At 30.8% G+C, this 21,180-nt stretch overlaps 1 protein-coding gene across 1 annotated transcript; it reads right to left on the bottom strand.

Annotated features, from left to right (window-relative positions):
- Positions 1–429: 429 nt before the first annotated feature.
- LOC128157975 (uncharacterized) lies at positions 430–17,708 on the bottom strand. Its single transcript, XM_052820646.1, has 11 exons — positions 17,479–17,708; positions 15,243–15,352; positions 11,392–11,518; positions 11,139–11,270; positions 8,931–10,764; positions 8,005–8,160; positions 7,491–7,664; positions 6,680–7,000; positions 2,812–3,035; positions 1,847–1,916; positions 430–1,097 (listed from the first exon to the last, which is right to left on the bottom strand). The coding sequence occupies exons 1-11, from the start codon at positions 17,494–17,496 to the stop codon at positions 724–726; spliced, it is 3,540 nt and encodes a 1,179-aa protein (XP_052676606.1). The 5' UTR covers positions 17,497–17,708; the 3' UTR covers positions 430–723.
- Between the last annotated feature and the right edge of the window lie 3,472 nt (positions 17,709–21,180).

Consider the following 21,180-nt stretch of genomic DNA (forward strand, 5'->3'; position numbering starts at 1 on the left):
CCCCCAGTAAGTCTAGCTGCCATAACCTAATTCCTTTCCTTTGAACAGTATTTTTACTTTTACCTTCAACATTAATTTCAAATACAATTCACAATTCTTACCCATTACCCTGACCCGCACGTCTCTTTCTCTCTCCGTCTGTTTGTATGATTTCATTTATGAATTAATTGTTAAAAGAACATGAAAAGTTTGACAAATTCGAAAGTTTCATTGTGAATAAATTTATAACCAAAATCCGTGTTGACGTTTATTAGTGTTCATAAACCATGACCATGCTAGACGCGTGTTATACATGTAGGATTATGGACGTCACATAGTTCTAATACAAACTTAAGGAGAATCATTACACTAATTTTAAATATTTAATATCTGAAATTCAGGTATAGTTTTCAATGTACAGTTTTGATGAGGAAAATCATTACTTTAACACTAAATTTAAATATTTAATAAACATGTTTCGAATACAGATATAGTGTTCAATGTATATGGTTGTAAAGAACAAACAGTTCAACGTTAGAGATAAAACACAATTAAGCAAAATTAAAGAAAAAGTATATGTCAACTCATCAACTACACGATCTAAGTCATACACAAGCAGAGTAAGAGATAGTATAAGTGGTTAAATATATAACGTCATGGAAAGGTATATGACGTCACACCTTTATGACGTCATAGTACGCCAACATGTTCTGTCACATACACGATATGTTTCATACGGAACTATTATGAAATCAATCGTCCAAACCGCGTCAACATATCGCTACATCGATACACTGTCATTCCAAGCATCTGAATAAATATAGGTACACATAGAATACCAAGCACAATTAGACCGAATAGAAGTCTATCCGTGGGGAATTTCGTCAACAGTTCATCCGTTCCTATCAAAATGACGATCCAAAGAAAATTGACTGTTAAGTAGCCAATGACAGCCCTCTTTCGAAGAGATCGCAGACCATTGGTTCGATCTTCTTGGGAACTTCCCCTGTTGACGCTAACCCCTATACAGTCAGTCACCAGATTCTGCCAAAACAGAGCCTCGTCTTCGTTTACATCTTTTAGATCAATGGCTGAATTTTGGAACGCATTGCTTCGATCTGTTAAAATTGGATATATTGTATATATTTATTTACATAATATATGCTTCTCTTTAGTAATGGATGAGGAGTTCTTTCGTACGTTAAGTATCATATAATAAGGTATCCGATCCATATTTGGACCTGATTCTCAAATATTGAATGTCCATCATGTTTTTAAGTGCATATTAGTTCGAAGAATTTTAGAGTAGAAAAGGATGTTTAAAAAATGTTATACCTAAGCAGCAATTATTTAATGAAGATTGTATTAAGGTCTATGGGGAAACGGACATTTTTAAATATAAAAAATAAATAGGTTGCATAAAATATCAATAAATGATTTGTTATAAAAATTCAAAAAAAAGATGAAACTATTTAACAAATTTATACCAGGTAAATTTTCTTGGAATTGATTAAAATGGATTAAAAGTAAAAAAAAAAAGGGGGGGGGGTGGAAAGGGTCTTATATTACGACACATTCCGCTCTTACAAACTGATTCTTAAACATGAAAATTGTGTCTAGTAGGTATACTGGGTATTACGCACCTACATATCTGTTATACATCCAGATTCATTGAACATTGAATCTGCGGTTATTATCGATCGGATACCTTAAATCATATGAATTTAAAGATAATTTCCTCTTCTTTTTTCTGAGAATAAAAAACTTCGTTATCATTGCATTCTGTTAATTTTTTTCTAAATACATGCAACATAAAGGTATTATCTGAAAATCATTTTTAAAAATTTCATATACACATTGTACGCACATTTCAAATTTGAACTCTTTCGTTTCCTGAATTTGGGAAACTGTAAAAACCTTGTAACCGATACATTTTGCTGAAAATACACAAAAAAAAAAAAACAACTTAAGGATGACATTTATTCAGAATATATAACAAATAATTAAACTCTTTATAAAAGAAACACATTTTTTAAATTGCAGTAGAACCTTAGGGATAAAAAAGCATTACGTTTTTAAAAAAATATTCCAGTCCGAATTTCCTCTATCAGTTTCCAAATCCCTGCCGATTTTTTTAATTCAATTTAACATAACACTGAATGATGATAACACTTAAATAGTATAGTATTACACTACTTATATTGACCTTATTATGCTGGCATTAAATTTTTGACAGCAATGATCAAAATTTTTAGATACACATGTTTGGTGTCTTTTGTTGTTTTCTAGCATTTTTTCAATATTTTGCAATAAGTGCCATTCGATTATCTTAATGAATAAGTGAGATAAAATCAGTATTAGATATGCAAAATTATAATGATTAACAAAGAAAATCGTATATCTTATTATCAAAGAACCGCTCAAATGTTTTAAATTAGCGGAAAACAAAATCTGGAAAATGAGTCAAAATATTCTCTGTTTTTTAAGCCTAATTCCATAATAATAATAATAAAAAATAATAATATCGAAATGTATGCCAATAATAATTTATTTCATAAATACCTATTGTGTTTAGAACAAATTTTACTAATGACATTGAACTTTGATATAAAAACCCGAATCTGACAACTCAAACTCTGAATAAAAAGCATCCTTATACAGTATGTACAATTATCTAATAGTATTCATATGCATATTGCAATTTAAAGTAGAAAATATCACTATAATGTATAATACTTTTGGAATAATAATAACTATATAGCCGCCTTTTTAAACCTTTTTTTTCTGTCTTATGTCCACATATTAAATACAATAAACAAAACACATACTTACGTTTACGTTATCTCTTGTGCCCCATGTTTGATCAACAATATTGCAAACTGCGTACAGCGGAAGTAAAATAAACAAGAAAGGAACATAAAACAGGTACACAATCCCAGCCAATAACAAGTGTATGTCAAAAGGGTGCAGGGATATCGAGTAGAGGTGTTGGAAAATAACTGCAAGCAAAGCCACCATCACGATGTGGGAAGTGGAATTAAACAAGAAACCTGCGTCTGTTAAAAAAACCGAATCTAACATGTACAACTGTAGCTAGTTGATACAGGATATTTTTTTTGTAAAATCTAATTTAAATCAAGTCATCTAGAAAAAAAGATGGAGTTTAACGAATGCCTTGTCTAACAATTAAATATGAAAAAAAGACACCCCCCCCCATTAAGAAGAGGCCCATGGGGCCACATCGCTCACCTAAGCAAAAATGGGCGTTCAGATATTGTGCCATATGGTCCCTCGATAGAATAACAGAAAATAAAGTATTCGAATTTTACACATAATTTTGCATCTGCATAATCTTTAACATTTTACTTTAATGGAATATTTTTACCCAGAATAAGAAAATCCTACGCAAGATATAAAACTAAACATTTGGCAGGGGTACACTAGCTGTTAACTTCCAATTCCCCATATTTTCATTCTGCCCCCCCCCCCCCCTCCTCTACCCCTCCCTACTTTAGAAAGCGATCACAGTATGTGAGAGCATATAGGTACATTTTCTTCCTCAACTACTTACTAGTTATTGTATTTTTTTTTTTAAATATAAGATAATATTCGCTGTAATTTATTTTAAAAAAATTCCTATAAATGTCAAGAAGAAAATGGGACCTCAATGCGCTCAATTCTTCAAATTAAAAACATGAAAAAAATAATTTGTATTCTCCATTATAACTAAATGACTGTTGATTACCTAGCGTAAACTGATGTGACTTTTATAACCCACTCATTATTTTCATCTTTATTAAAAAATAACAAATGGCTACAAACAGGATAACTTTACGCTGTAATATGTTCTTAGGAATAACGATAATTCCTTTATCCCCGCAACAGAAATGTGTCAGAACTATGGAAACTGTTTTAATGGTGTCGTTTTCATTTATTCGTGTCTGAAAAACCATCAAAATTGCTGTAGATTTCACATTATTTATTGTATAAAGAGGGGTCCCCAGAGAGTAGTTATATACATCCTATCATTCTTTAATTTTTTTTTGTACAAGTATTTAACATTTAGCGAGACATTTCTAATGATAAACCAAAATTACAGCGTCAATCGTAGAATTATAAGCAATATACAGAGCTTACAATTCTGCTAGGTTTGAGTCATAAGCAGGATACAGAGCTCACAATTCTGCAAGGTTTGAGTCATTTTTTGTTCACATGAGTTTATTAAATTTAGCTTAAGATTTTTAACTTGGTATTTCCTTATCAGCTTTTAAAATGAAAAAAAAAAGATTGGCTCTAGATCTGTGTACAAACATAGATCGCTGTATCTTGCTTATAATTCGAAGCTTAACACTCAAATATGGTTGGTAAATAAATTTGTAAACAATTAAACATAAGAAACATGCACTATATCAGATAAAGAGCACAGTTTATTTTTCAAAATGAATCTTATGCGTTTATCTACCTACATATTTCCGTCAGCAATATTAAACTCTATTTAAACTGAATAAACACGGGAAAATGCTGAGCATCCCAACAAAAAAACAACAACATTGCATTAATCGACCAATACGCAAAATATCATACCGAATAGTCTAATCCACACTTTGCAAAAGTTGCTCCCCTTTTTAGGGTCAACCCAAAGGTCAAAAGGGAAAATCCAACTTTTCCCTTCTTTATGTAACCAAATATTTGGGCGTCCTGTGAAGAAATCTCTTAGTATTTAATCTATTCCTTCAAAGTGTGGGTTGTCTCAAGTCAAAATTCACAGCGGTAACGGATTTTAAACGTCAAATGACGAAGGTACAACCCTATAAACAACAAAGGCTACTTTGAGAATTCTATGGTTTTTCCCCAAAGATGGCAGCCAAGGGACCTAAAATTTATAAAGTGTGGATTGGCCTATTACCGATAAAATGGATTGTATTTAAGTACTTTTTAATGCATCAGGTAAACAGTTAACGGTCTGATTTACCGACGTTTCTGTTTGATTTGATACGTAAAAATTACAAAATATAGGAGATAGTTCTCAGGTTACAAAGCATAAATAATGAAAACGAAACGAAAATCAAAACGAGCTAACACCACCGTCATATGTGAAAACTGTCGACGCATTCAAATATTTAACCTCAATTTACTTCACAAAATCGGCACCAATGTATTTTGCATGTTTCAAATATTCCCTGCGTACGCGAACTGTTGCACAAACAAATTCATCATTTTCAGATCGACCCGTTTATCATTTGTCATGGCTGCTTTAAACAAAGAACCTCGTTTTAGAAGTATGGAATACAAGTCTTGGTAAAATGGGTAGGCACAACCGGGCGGGGGCAAAATAAAAGCCGGGGCAGATCGGCAGTCGTCAGTTCCAAAATACGCATTGGTTTGCAACAATATTTACAGCGAACACAAATATACTGGTCCGTAACATATCCAGAAAATTTAATGAGATTGACAGATTAATAACTGCCAATCTTTTGGTTTGGCCCGACCCGGGTTTGCCTTCCAATTTACTAAGACTCATGGAATACCGAACCCGTAACTATTAACTGATTGAAACACACCTTTCTTAATTATTATTTTTGTAATAACTCAGATTTTGATAAGATTTAGCCCATAATTTTTGCAATTTATATTTTCCTTTCCATAAGGGTTATTTATGCTAAATTTTATTGAATTTGACTCAGAAGCTCTTGAGGAGAAGATTTTTAAAAATATACCCCCTTTTTCTACAGTTTCGATATTTTCTCCGCTTTGAATAAATATCAGTCTTTCATTTTTGCGATCTATATTTGCCTTTCCATAAGAATGCTTAGTGCAGAATTGGGTTGAAATTGCCCAAACGGTTTTAGAGAAGAAGTTCAAAATGTAAAAATATTACAGACGGACAGACGGACAGACGGATGGACGGACGGACGACGGACAAAATGTGATCAGAATAGCTCACTTGAGCTTTTAGCTCTGGTGAGCTAATAAAAAAACTCTAAGAAACACACACATGAAAAAAAAAACCACAGAAACAAATTACAACAGCTATGGGGTCTATCATGTATATTGTAGAAAGCGCCCAAAAGATACTAATGACCATGCATTTAGCTATGTAATAAAAACAGTTATCAAAATCTCAAGAAACATCCCAAATAAAGAACAGATAAATGGATCTTGGCTATTAAGTTGTTCATTTTTATATGAATAGTTGCCAGGGATACATGTGATTACCAAGAGTAGATTAGCTACCAGAGGAACTCTTAAATACCATAGTTAGTAAAAAGTTTTACTCGTCCAGTATCTTCGCCAATCTAGCATTAAAGAATTTTGCGGTGAAGTTCAATTGAATAAATTATGAGATGTAAAAGCCAGTATATATGTTTATTTAGGCGTTGGCGATAACACCGTGTAAAGATATAATCAGATTACTTAATCATTTCCGATTTCTTGATTATAGCATTAATGTTATGTAAGCTGAAATTAAGCTGCTGTTCTCTATTATATATCATGTAAAGTCATCGTTATAAACATAATTTCATCATTGCAAACATTTTTACTTTTGGTTATCTGCCACTGTAACAATCAATCATTCTTTAATACCTTTTTATAAGATAGTTTCACAAAGTGAGACAATGTTATGATTACATTTCTAACATTTTACCCGCGAATGAAATAGTCCAATATTGCATCTATATACAAAATAATTTAGTTTTACCTTTGCTAATCCCCTGGACAAGGTATACGCTAGCTGCAACGACTACATACATCGTCAGAATGCCCATAGCTAAAATTATAAGTTTGGTAAAGACCATTTTTTTGTAAGAAGTCACATAACTTAATTGAACGATGCAGTACGCAAGGCAAATCGCTGAAAGAATAGCGGCGTTCACAGTGATTGGAAATCCAGTGACCAATTTGACCAAAAAAGACATCATCAGCAAAATCGTTCCTGGGCAGAGAATTTGCACAATGAAAAGCAGTAGGAAATATAACGTGTACACGACGGTGAAGGCAGTGTTGTTCTTCATTAGATGTACTGCAAAATCAAAAATCAATCATACAAATTGATTATGATACAGAACACACTGTTTTTTTTTTTTGTTTTTTTTTCAGAAGTCTTTGTTTTTTGTGAATTGTAAACATCCACTTATCAAGTACAAACAAATCTTCGATTTATTGTATAAATGTAGCATGTTTTCTATTCTTATTTGAGTAATATATATATATATATATATATATATATATATATATATATATATATATATATATATATATATATATATATATATATATATATATATAATTTTACCAATTTATAACACAATTAGGAATGGAGAGTAACATTAACTAATATGTTATCAAGCAATCTTTAATTACATATATGTTCTTTTGAAGGAGAAGCTGGGGCGCACTTCAGAAGTTAGTAAGTGGCAGACAACGATGGATACCTCTTGTTTTACTGTCCTGTGCGCCAAAGGAATATGTAAGTACTTAGTACTTGCGCACAGGCAAAAAAAAAACCTTACACAAGTTTCCTGCGACTATAACTGTGTTTGCAAAATCAGACAAGAGCCATCTTCTTCTCTGTTTCATGAATTCTTCTGTTTCTTCTGGACAGAAAGTCGTATTATATCCATGGCAAGAATATCTCAAGGTCCACCCTGATTTCATCATGAGTGTACATATCCATCTATCCTCGCCTACCAAAAACAACACAAAAGCAAAGCTAGCGTCTCTCTTGTTTCAGTGATTCAAAAAATAGCTTATTCAATTTTAAGAAATACAAATAGTTCTATAACCAACTACTATAAATAGCGCGACTTTTAAGGAGGTTGGCATAATGTACCTTGCAATTATCTTCAAATTTGCACATCTTCATTTAAATCACTAATATCAAATTGCAGTAAGTTCATTTTTTTCAATCATTTGTCTAATAATAACAAAAATCAATATTAGTTGTTCACGACTATCTTCTGATATGCCATTTCAAATGCAAAGTTAAAGACTTTTTGTCATGATTTTTTTTACTGCTTAACGTACCGTTATCTTTCGTAAGTACTTCCAAAGCTGATGAAGTTGGCATAGAATAAGTGTCAATGCAGTCATGTAGAGCTTCAAACCGGTAAAGACTGAAACATCCGGGACAGCACATTACGGATCCAATTATGTTCTGAGCACTTTTGCTCATCAAAAAATCTAAAAATTGTTTATATTTTAAAAACACATTGCATACACTTTTGTAGTAGTAGTTGAACAAGTATTTAAACAAATATATATGTTATTTTTTTTTTCAAGTATCAATTGGTCTTGCTTTTACTTTTTAAAGTTCACACGTTTATTGTCAGCATCGGGGATAATTTATATCCCCATACATTGCAATTATATCTGCTTAATATTTTCTTTCTTATTTCCTACCAAATATTTTAATCTTCCTTCAAACGCGTTTTTCGGTTGGGTTTGTCTAGTTCATAAAGTGACAAATTGATTTTGGAAACAGTGCTTGAATTAAATATTGTTTACATTGTTAAAAGATGATTTTCTGTATACTATTAAGGAACACTGTAAATGATGTTGTATATCGAAACTTTCTCTAAACTTTAACTTCTAAACTTAAAGTGAATTGTCTTCCATGCTTCGTTATCATACGACTTCATTCGAGAAAACTTGCTTGGGACATTTTGATGTCAACATTATAAAATGACCAGTGGAATAAAAACTAGTTATTTATTTTAAGGATGATTCAATATAGACTCAGGGAAAGAAATTTGTATTTTTAATTGAGGTTCATTCGAGCTATAAAGGTTGCAAAACAGCACAAATCAGTTCAATATGTAATTTGTTCGCAATACTTGTTTGCTTGCAGTAGTTGCAAAGGCATGTTAGCGTGTTTGCGTATGATGTCTACTGACATTAAAGATTAACATAAACAGAAAATCTAAATCATCATACAATTTTAATTCATTTACCTGTAGCATACTCAAATTTTTGAAGCCAGACGATGGGATGACTTTGAACGCTGATAGGAACTGTTCTTCCACACACTCCTCCAATGCTTGTGTCTTTTTCAATGGTTTCAAGTAAATTTATGACGCTTTGGTCATCAAAAGCCATATCTGAATCAGTGGCTAAAATAAAATCCTGGTACATTGTATTACCTTGAATGCATTTCTGTCGATGTTTTGATCCGTTATTTATATCTTTGTGGTTCTCAAATTGGTAAAAGAATGAGGATTGAAAACTCGGATAAGAAAAGTTATCACTTGATTTGTTTTGAAAATGTGCGTCTTCCCAATTATGTGTGGAGGCAGGATTTTGTTGAGAAATGAAGCTGTGGTCAAAAGACGATCTTCTGTTCTTGGTCGTTAAATGCCATCTTGGAACTCTTAAAACAATTTCTTGGTTTTGATTGCTAGAAAAATAATATTCAGTTGAGTCCAAAGATCTGTACTTTCCATTTCCTTCCTTTCCTGCCAATTGAGTTGCAGACGAGACCTTCGTGTTTGATCTGCTGGATATCACAGTGTGTGCAAGTGCTTTTGCATCATTTTCTGATTGCTGTACGTTTGATGTGAAATCAGCTTCCCCATCAACTAAATCTGAAGGCACGCTGTAAAAAGAGTTTACGGGATTTGTTGGTTTTTGAACAATATGGAGCTCTTTCTCTCTGTATTGAAGAATATATTTTATGTACATTATTTGACTCCATCTTTTTTTGGCTTGAACAAGGCTAGAATCTTTAAGGTGTAGAAACAGCGGAGCTTGTCCCGGTAAATTCCAGGAGAACCTTATTCCATAGGGCGTGTTAATTATAGTTTCGTATTTCTCTTCCATCTTAAAGGTTTCGCAAATGAGCGTTAACAGTTGAATTCCAAAACTCTTTACTTTCTTTTCATTTGCTCCATTGTCAAGAAAAATATGAGACTCAATATATATTTTGCGATCTTTTATCGCTTTTGATGACGAAATTGTTTTCAGGCTGCATAACAGACGTCTCATTTCAGTGGCCGACTCCTGGTACATCGTAGTGCAGACAAATACCCTACTACGCCTAGACTTTTTGATGCACTTCGGTTTTCGCAATATTTTTATGATCACGTTTTGACAAGAAAAAACATTATCATAGGAGACCAGAACACATTTTCTGGTACAATGTTTTCCTTTATAAATGTCATGAAATGTTGCAAAATAGAACAAAACAACAGACAGGCAAGTACATGAGTATAATACGACGTGGTTTACTGAAAATGAGACAGGAAAGCTTTTAATGTTCTCAAATACTTTAAAGCTGTTGTGAACAAAATAGACACACAAAACAAAGATGGATACGGTTAGTGTGATGCAAAAATATCCTATCATTGTCATTATTACCATAGGCGAACTCAGTTTAGGAATATATGAATCAATTTGACCTAAAAGTACGCAAGCACACACAATGCTTATTTTGAAAATCGTTACATCACTTGTAATGTTTAACAAGGAAATGGATGTTTCATGGTTTTCGTTATTTTGCATAAAAGCTATATATACCGATAAAATCAATATAACTATACGCAAAAAGCGATACAAGATTCCGGCGTTTTGAACTTGTTTGTTATCGGTTTTGAAGATATGGTTTTGCAAAGGCGTAGATCGCGTCAAGTTTAGCATAATTAAAGACAAACCAAAGAAACACGCAATTGTAGTGTTCATTATATTGCCTAAAACAAGCAAAGTTGTAATTGATATCGTGAGAAGAAATTGGACTATAGGTAGAATGCATTTTCGTCCACTGAAAAAACATGTCCTGTCTTTTCCGTTTTCCTACAAAAAAGAAATATATATATATATATATATATATATAATATATATATATATATATATATATATATATATATATATATATATATATATATATATATATATATATATATATATATATATATATATATATATATATATTCTTATCATTAAACTAAAAAAAGATTCACGATGTATATCTCTTGGTTTAAATTATTAAGTAAACTATATTTTAACATTAATTTCCTGTGTAAAAGCCTATATATAAACTTTTTCTAACCTACAGAAGTTTAGTAGCTAATTATGAAACACCATAAATGCTTGTTTGTAGTTGCTATTAATATGCAAATGACAATATGTGTTGTTTTTCTTTTTTTTAAGTCACTAGGAAAAATTACATTGAACGAGTCATTCGCTGGTGATAATCCGACGTAGAAAATACCAGAAAGTAACAATGGGGGGAGCTTAGGAAAGGCAACGATTGTTAAGAATCCGAGAGCCATGGCGTCGATGATTGACATCACTGCACCCTGTCAACCAAAACGAAAGAGAACGAAATAAGATACTGTAGTTAAAATGTTCTCCCCATTTCGGAGTAAAATAATGTTCGAGTAAAGCTCTCTTTAGTTGTTTTTAAACACAAAATCTTACGTTTATCAAAATTTTAATTTCTGGCCACTCTTGGTAACTCTTCATTGCGATGACATTTGACATCCAAATATCATACCCCATCATCATCAATTCAGGATATATTAACAAAATCAAAATGTTTGCCAACCTAAACAAAATCGAGAAAGATCATTTTAAAGGTTTAAAAAAATAGCGACTTGCATTTTTGGACCTACGCAATACAAAATGATATGTGAACATTCAAAAATATAAGAACAAGAGTTGCAATTGCAAGGACAGGACTAAGAGAGAGAACTAAGATATAGCCTCTGGTTTTCTTAACTTTTTTGAGAGGTATTAATTTTCATTGTAATGTCACCTGCATTGCATTTAAAGATCCAACATTAGTAATGCTGTATAAACGACTAAATGATTAAAAGCAATTTCAACTAAAAGATATTTTGTTTTTGCACTTTTATGGAACGCCATAGCTGCCTGAAGGTCAATTTCATATTATATGAATTGTAGTGGTGTCAACGAGTATGCAAGCACTCGACTATCGCTCGGTCACGCCGATCATCGACTGAAATATTATCAGTCAATTAATCGTTATAAAATAAAGAAGAAAAATTCAAAACAATATTTATTTTCTTAACATGGCAGTTTTTGGGCTTCGACTAAAAAAAAAAAGAGTTCTTTTCTCGGCATTTTTGGTCATGTTACACTCTGTTCCTTCGAACTGGTATCCTTTGTATATTTTTAAGCGGATAAAAATTGACCTCTTTTGAATTTGCGGATCAAATTATTGTTGAAATAGAAGTACTTATGCTAATATGTACTTGAAGAGATTAATTTGTGGTTCATCTATACAGTTATTTATTGGATAAGATGCTTGTATTAATAGAAAATATAACTATATCATCTCAAGGCGTTTGTTTTTATATTCTTTAACTTTGATTGTTGATTTGGCATGGCAAGGGACAATGACTTAACATGAAACAGGTGAAATTTGATTTGCCAATATGCAGCTCAATTATATGAAGGCATCACACGAAAAAGGCAAAGCTAAGAGAAAAGGGCATTATCTAACAGATAATTAGATAAAATACCTTTCAATTTATTTGAAATCATTACATATAGGCTTTTATCACAAGTTCTTAAATTTTTATGTTTTAAGATACGGTGTATGTGACAGTTCAATTATTTAATTTGAAAAGGGACACACAGTTTCAATAGATTAACGAGTGCTCAACTATCACTCGACTTAAGGTTCCGATTAATCGACTAAGCCAACCGAGTAAAATTGACAACTCTTATTAATTGGTATATATATATATATATATATATATATATATATATATATATATATATATATATATATATATATATATATATATATATATATATACACACAAAAGTAAAATCAATTTATGCAGTGGTAACATCATTATATACTGTAATTGCATCATTATATTCAGGGGTAAAATCTTTATATGAAGTGGTAATATCATTACGTTATATCGTAAGGTCATTAAATGCAATGGTTTAATCATTGTGTACTATGAACTAATCTTTATATGATATGGTAAACTCATTTTACAGACAGAGAAACTTAATGTATTATCGTTCAATTATTTGTATTGTGGTTCACTCTTACTGTGCAATTTCAAATCCCTTTTATGCAGTGCGAGTTCTTAGCATTAGGTGATAAGTTGATTATAAACAGTGTTTATGTCATGTTATGGTATGTGAAAATTATTAGGTATGGTGGTAAAACCTTTACGTATTGTGGTGAAAACGTATCACGCAATGGGCACTCCTTAAGTTTATATGATGTGACAATTTTATCAAATGCATTAGTTTAGTTAATATATTATGATGTCAGTTCTTTATATGATGTTATCGTTCATTATATGATGTGGTAACTTCTTTATATGCAGTCGTAACTTCTTTAAGATGAGATTGTAAACTAATTCTCGCTGAGAATTGTTCAAAATATGTTGAAAATATGACCCATTGAAATAAAAATCGAAAATGGCATGAATCAAGCACATCTTTCACTATAACCACCCCTGGAAAATTTAAATTTCTAATATTTTTTTTTTTATAAAATTACCAAAACGTGGTCCCCTTTTCGGCATACTTCAGTATTTATCGAACCAATCATTCCCGGAAAATTAGTTTTTGGATTTGTTCATACAATGGCTTTATAGAAATGGTATGAAATTTAAAGATACATCTACCATTTTTGATTGCCCAATACAAAACGCTTTAAGGAAAAAAAAAAGATCCCAATCTTTATTAAATCTCATTTTTATATGCAGTAATTTTAAGAGAAAAAGCACAGGAACTTCACAATGCTTTTGTAGGATTGAGATACAAAAATACGAGGGTTGTCCAAAAAGTTCGCAGACACATGTGATGTTATTCAAAATAACTGCGCCAGTTTCAGGGAAGTATCATAATATTTTAATATAGAGTATAATAATGTATATGTATAAAAATCAGAGCAATGTACATTTTTGTATTGGAGTTATCATTATAAAAGACACCATACGGACTACATAATAACAGAAGATTATGAAGTTTTGAAATGTCTCTCTGTCTCTCTCTCTCTCTCTCTCTCTCTCTCTCTCTCTCTCTCTGTCTCTCTCGGTCTCTCACGGTCTCTCTCTCTCTCTCTCTCTCTCTCTCTCTCTCTCTCTCTCTCTCTCTCTCTCTCTCTCTCTCTCTCTCTCTCTCTCGTGAATTCAAAACATACTAGAAGTTGACAAGAAAATGTACTGTCACAATGAATGTCACATTTTTTTTTTCAAAATAAAACTCTTCCCCATTAAAACATTTCAGCGAGAACCAGTTAACAATCTCATCAAAAAGAAGTAAGACGTAAAATTATACTAGAAATAAATTATAGAGTAGTGATTTTATTAGAAAAACTGTTTAATCACACTCGTCATTTTGGATTAAATCGATTTGTACACAAAGGGAAACTTAAGGTGATAAGTCGAGGAACCAAATGCAAATTTATATCCCATTTTTATAATAATAAATAAATAAAACAAGTACAAACGAAGCCATTCTTTTTTATTTTTCTCATCTGATGTATTCGGTAACTTTCACTGCAGTGCAAACATTTAGTACATTTGTACTAAATTGTTTAAAATGCATGTCTTCAACTACATATATAGTATTAAAAAGCATTGTTTTGATGACTGAAACATTGAACAGTCACATAAGCATTAGTTGTTAATTCCTTACAGACCTATCAAAGGGTAAATTATGAATGATGAATAAAGTATAATGAAAAGAAAAGTATATTGAAAATTCATAAAGTTGTTTTGTCATTTTCCTACAAAAAAATCTTCCGCGTGAAAAACTTGTTCCATTAAAAAACTTGTTTGTTTCTTGAATTCAGATAGATTTTCACTATAAATGTTGATAATTTGTGAAATATTAATCTCTCTTTGATGATTAGATAAATAAAATTCATTTTAAATGTAATTATCATCTCCAAAATGAAATCAAAACGTGATGCCTTAAAAGTAACGCTAACTCATCGTTACCAACAAATCGTGATCGATTTTCCCTTTTTATATCATGTCACTCTTCCTGTGTTTTACAAATATATTATATGAAACGACATATGCAATTGACATCTCGTGCCGATCATTCTATTAAAAGAATACACAGTACCTGCTGAGGTTGTTAAAGTTTTTAAATGGGTTGCGTTCAAGATCAAAATTACCTAAATATACATAGACAAACTGATCTTGAACGATATGTTAGCTTGAAAATAATGCATATCAGCCATTCATCATACATCAATATCTAACATAGCAGCCAGCCTTGCTGCTATGATCTTGAACGCAGCCCAGATTCTTTTTTTGACTTACCAGACATTTGAATCTGTCGATTGCTTTGCACTAAATATCTCTATAAGCAGAACCTGTGCCACCGTCATCCACGTAAATTGGAATAAAAGGTAGATTAAGAAAGCTGCTACCTGTTTGTAGAATGAGATTTGTACAAAACAGTTAACCTGTATATACAGAACATTACATCTATCGAAATATTGATTAAATATAGCATAATGGTTGATTTCCCAGCATATTTGCATAGAGTTAATCTGATTGAATTTTTACACATCAATAACATACATTAGCAAAACTGCATCAATACAGCCGGGGTAAGGGATTTCACAAAAGATACGGATTGGAAAATAATTGCAGTTAATCAAACACTATTTAGAAAAATATTTGAGTATATTTTGACCAAATCTAAACATGTTTTGGGTATTTCATATCATCCATTTTCCTTTTTTGTGGGCAAAATATGTAAAATATAACTAATTTGTAATTAACATAAATTGTACCAGAAAGAAATCATGTCGACAAAATGCAAGAAATGATCAATTAAAAAACTTTCGTATTTGACAGTGAACTATTGAAAACTTGGGATATAAATCAATTTATCACTTTAAGGCAAACATGCGGTGACGAAAAAGTTAACACTTTTAAAATTTCTATATTTAGCTTCTGTCTTGCAATTCCTTGAATAACATATTAAATTTACTTACCCCTGCCCCTAATTCCAACAAAAACACCTTCATTTTATTTATATTTAGCTATAATTTTGAGTTATCTTTCGCTAGGCATTTACAGTTCTTTCAAGTTGTTTCAAGTCTATATATTACCATCTCTATTCATCCCAAAGTTGTTTTTATTATATCTATTCAAAATCTTGTATTTTTTTGTACAATTTAAATAGGGGTTTTTAAAAGCTTTTCCTTTTTGTTGAGGACGAAAAAACAAAAGCCATGTCTGTAAAGTTTTCAATTTGTTTTTTGGTTATTAAAACGCGTTAAAATGTTTACAAACAGCCATTTCCACAAGTTGAAACTTTCAAATGTAAATAGTTAACAGTTCTTGTAATAATGTTTTAAGTAAATAAAGTGTTTTCTATATTAGCGCTTTTTGGGATGTATAATATTTAAAAGACGTGTTTGTAAAGAGTAATAACATTGAACAGATATATTAAGTGTTGTTTTTTTTTTAAATATTATATTTGATGTGCTTTTATTTGAAATGTATAAAAAAAGTAATTTTTTTGTTTCTTAAACATTTAGGATGTGTTTATAAACTTTAAGCTTTTTTAGTGTTAATCATGGTTTAATTTTGTGTTTTTTGTTTAAACTGTAACAAATAATATATGATACGTTTATATTGCTGAAGATAAATATTTGATGCAAGTAGTTCTATATGTTGATGTTTCGTGGATATCATTGCAATTGTTCATACTATTTAAAAACACAAAATGCGGGGTGTTTTCATAAAAGGAAACCAAAATGACTTCACTTCCGTTATATATATATATATATATATATATATATATATATATATATATATATATATATATATATATATATATATATATATATATATATATATATACAGTCAGTTCAAGCATATCTTTTACAACATGCACCATAGCATAGCATAGCATTAAAATCTCATAGCATAACATTGAAATCTCATAACATAGCATTGGAATCTCATAGCATAGCATACAATCTCATAGAATCGCATTCGTTATATCATACCATAGCATACCATACCATAGCATACAACATTCTTTTAACTCGGTTTAAAATGTTTTTATTTGAGAAAATAAATGTTTACATAATAGATTTGTGGTAAACTTTGGCTTCTTATTATTTTACTTCGAAATGTGTGGAACTCTCCTGTGTATGGAGGCGTTTTTGTTCAAATCTCATAGCATACCATATCATTAAGCCCTTCATTTCAATTTCTCATAGTAAAGCATACAAATCTCATAATTATAAATGCCAGTCTTTCGAATAATTACTTTCATATCATTTGATATGTTCAACAATTATATTGTAAAGCGTGTATGTTTTGTATATTTAAATAGCTTCATTGCTTTTGACTTCTTAATTTGAATTAAATATTGACTTCTTAATTTGAATTGAATATTGACTTCTTGATATGAACTCAATATATTTAAGTGACCCTTTAATATTTTATTAGCAAAAATGAATATAAGAATAAAATTGATAAAAAAGAAATAAACTCGATCTTTGTCTTTCACTTGAAAATCGGTCAACTTTACCTTTTTCATGGAAGCCATTTCGCTCCTGGATTTTTCCTTCTTCTTTACTCTACTTGATAATCAAAAATGTCGCACTAGTTGCGAAACCTGTAGGTCCTCCAAATTTGTACCAACAGTATAGTGACGCGACAAACAAGAACGTTTATGTATATTAAATACACCAATGAGAAAGACCATATCCAAATCGCACAGTGTATATGCAATATTATTGGTTTGTTACAAATCCCCAACAGAACAATGATGACAGAGAAGGCAAACTAAATCAGTTGAAACATACAATTTGATGACCTCACTCTTCTCTTTCCGTTCTCTAATCTACTTTATGCGAAACTCACGCACAATTTAGAAGTAATTGCTAATAGGATATATAAAAGAATAATACAGACATGGGCGGCGATCGCGGACTAGTGCATGTATTTTTGACATTATTAACCGACCCAGTCAATGTTGTAGTGAAACAATCTTTTTAAGTTCTAATACATATAATATCTATTTTGATATACCTTTTATTACATTAAACTATTGATAAAACTGTTGATGTGAATTTTGGAGGTTTTTAATTTAAAGAGGTGTCTGGATACTCAAACATCAAAAAAAATTTCTCATCGCAATTTTGCACTATAGACTGAAAATGAAACTTAAGAGTTAAGAAAGTCGTTCAATCTTGCTTTGACACCTCGACACTGTATCGTTTTAACACGGTTTTATTTAGAATGACAAAGCATGCACATCAATAGTATCTCATTCATAAAAATTAATTCATCTCGTTGTCATTTAATTATATGTTTTTTTTTTAATTTTCAGCTATTTTAAAGGTAGATAAAATTACAAAAATTTATTTATAAAATGCAACCTCCATGACATATCACATGAGATGTAATCAATTGCTAATAGTGTGATTTCCTGTATGTGTATCAAGTGTTCTCCTGTTAATACCGGAACCACTGAACACATCCTCCTTCCACACAACGTTACGTGGTCTTCCCCTACAGAAATATTTCGAATGGTCAAATGACTTCTCTTAAAAATCATGAAAAAATCCTTTGTAACAGATAGAATAATTGATTCATCAGCCCCTTGTTTTCCCACAAGTTTTTCATAAGTATATAGTATGTATTTTAAGAAACTTGTTAGATACTAATGCCCAATCATTGAGATATATCATAGCTGCTTTATAGTTGTTTTTTTCTGATTTGCATTTCATTATGTACTAGTTACTTTATTTCTGTACTCTCTGTAAATTACATGTATTTAAAAAGGTCCATGTACATGTAAAACGTAATATATATATATATATATATATATATATATATATATATATACTTCTTAAAAAAGGTTAACACTTATACTTGTTTGTCTTTTGACGTGAAAATCCATAGTTTTTCTGGCAATGGAAACTACGTGTTTGTTAAAAAATACCATATGAAAAAGTTGTAATTACCTGCAGTTGTTGAATCCTATTAATTTATTTTTAACTTCCTTTTTTGGTGCTTCTTTTTAAGGAACCATGATCACAAATAAGTGTAACAAATTTATTTTGAAATATTGTACAACGCGGGTCTTTTCATAAAACGAAATTCCAACAGTATAGATTTAAAGTCTTTATAATTATGACTTCTACAAACTAAATAAATATAGATTACGCAGTGAAAGATTATCATTTTATCATGTTTTTTCAACTATCTTCTCCCATTTATTATAAACTAAAATAGATTTTGGAGGAAACTTGCTTTGAGACCTTTCACCGGTATTCTTTCCAGAACAGTTAATTGCCTCGTTCGATGGGTATACCATTTGATAATGCAACTAAAATAAATAATAATTTGCTGAGGCGAAGCATATTCATAAATGTTAGCTGTCATATCTGAAAGTTTTTGAAAGAACAAAGAACAAGAAGTCCCCGTGATGGCATAAAGCGCTATTTACCGTGTTCGAGTCTATCAAAATTCAAGAATTCAAGAAAGACTCGCGTTGTGCAATATTTCAAAATAAAGGACTATTTATGATAAGGGCCTAAAATGGCCCCCTCAAAAGAACATCATCATTTAACTATCATTCTTTGTTTTCTTAGTACAGATATGTATGTGATATGTTTACATAATATTCATTTTGGTTCAGGTGCCCACAATTTAGAAATATGACATTTTAAATACAACCTTTTCCCGCCAATTTTGCATTTTTAGCGTAAAACAGCTTGTTTTCAAGCAGTTTTTCCTTCCGAAAACATAGAGCGCATTCTTGCACAAATAAAATATTTTGATCAGAGATGTATCTAGCCAAGACTAATAAGTGACAAAAAAATTTTCCTTGTTCAAGCATGGGCTCTTTATTTCCCATTCGTAAATAGATAAGAAAAATGTCAATTTTTGGCTGATTTTGATTGAATTATAGAAATGGCGTCACTTCCGACGTACTGCCAGTGAGTGCAAATAAATCAAATAAATAGATGAAAAATATGTTTTATATCAACTCTTCTAAAAAATTAGTTGACATTTTATTGTACCCGAAACACTTAAAAAATGGCGAACTGTGAGGGCCAAATTTACCTCTTATCATATATAGTTCTTTGTTACATTTTTTGTGATCATAGTTCCTTATATAGAAGCACCAAAAAAGGAAGTTAAAAAAAATTGATAGGATTCAACAACTGCAGGTAACTACAACTATATCATATGGTATTTTTTAACAAACACGTAGTTTCCATTGCCAGAAAAACTATAGATTTTCACGTCAAAAGACAAACAAGTATAATTGTTAACTTTTTTTTAAGAAGTATTATTTTCAAAACTTATATATATATATATATATATATATATATATATATATATATTACGTTTTACATGTACATAGACCTTTTTAAATACATGTAATTTACAAAGAATACAGAAATAAAGTAACTAGTAAATAATGAAATGCAAATCAGAAAAAATCAACTATAAAGCAGCTATGATAGGCTCAATGATTGGGCATTAGTATTTAACAAGTTTCTTTAAATACATACTATATACTTATGAAAAACTTGTGGGAAAACAAGGGGCTGGTGAATCAATTATTCTGTTCCAAAGGATTTTCTCATGATTTTTAAGAGAAGTCATTTGACAATTCGAAATATTTCTGTAGGGGAAGACCACGTAACGTCGTGTGGAAGGAGGATGTGTTCAGTGGTTCCGGTATTAACAGGAGAACACTTGATACACATACAGGAAATCACACTATCAGCAATTGATTACTTTTTGACTTACAACTCATGTGATATGTCATGGAGGTTGCATTTTATAAATAAATATTTGTAATTCTATGTACCTTTAAACTAACTGAAAATTAAAAAAAAAAACAACATATAATTATATGACAACGAAATGAATTATTTTTATGAATGAGTTACTATTGATGTGCATGCTTTGTCATTCTAAATAAAAACGTGTTAAAACGATACAGTGTCGAGGTGTCAAAGCAAGAATGAACGACTTTCCTCATTCTTAAGTTTCATTTTCAGTCTATAGCTATAAATAAAGATGTTGAAAGCATGACAGGGAAAATATACAAATTGTTGCAAAACGTACAATGGGGACTCTAAAATAAATAAATGAAAAAAACAACAGTTTCAACTAGATACGATCTCGTTACGAGTAATGAGTAGGTCGTCCGTTTAATTTTTTAAACTATACCATTAAAATATCAGTGAAATTTCAGAATTTCCAC

The sequence above is a fragment of the Crassostrea angulata genome, chromosome 8 (genome assembly GCF_025612915.1).
Source record: "Crassostrea angulata isolate pt1a10 chromosome 8, ASM2561291v2, whole genome shotgun sequence".
Classification (NCBI taxonomy): Eukaryota; Metazoa; Mollusca; class Bivalvia; order Ostreida; family Ostreidae; genus Magallana; species Magallana angulata.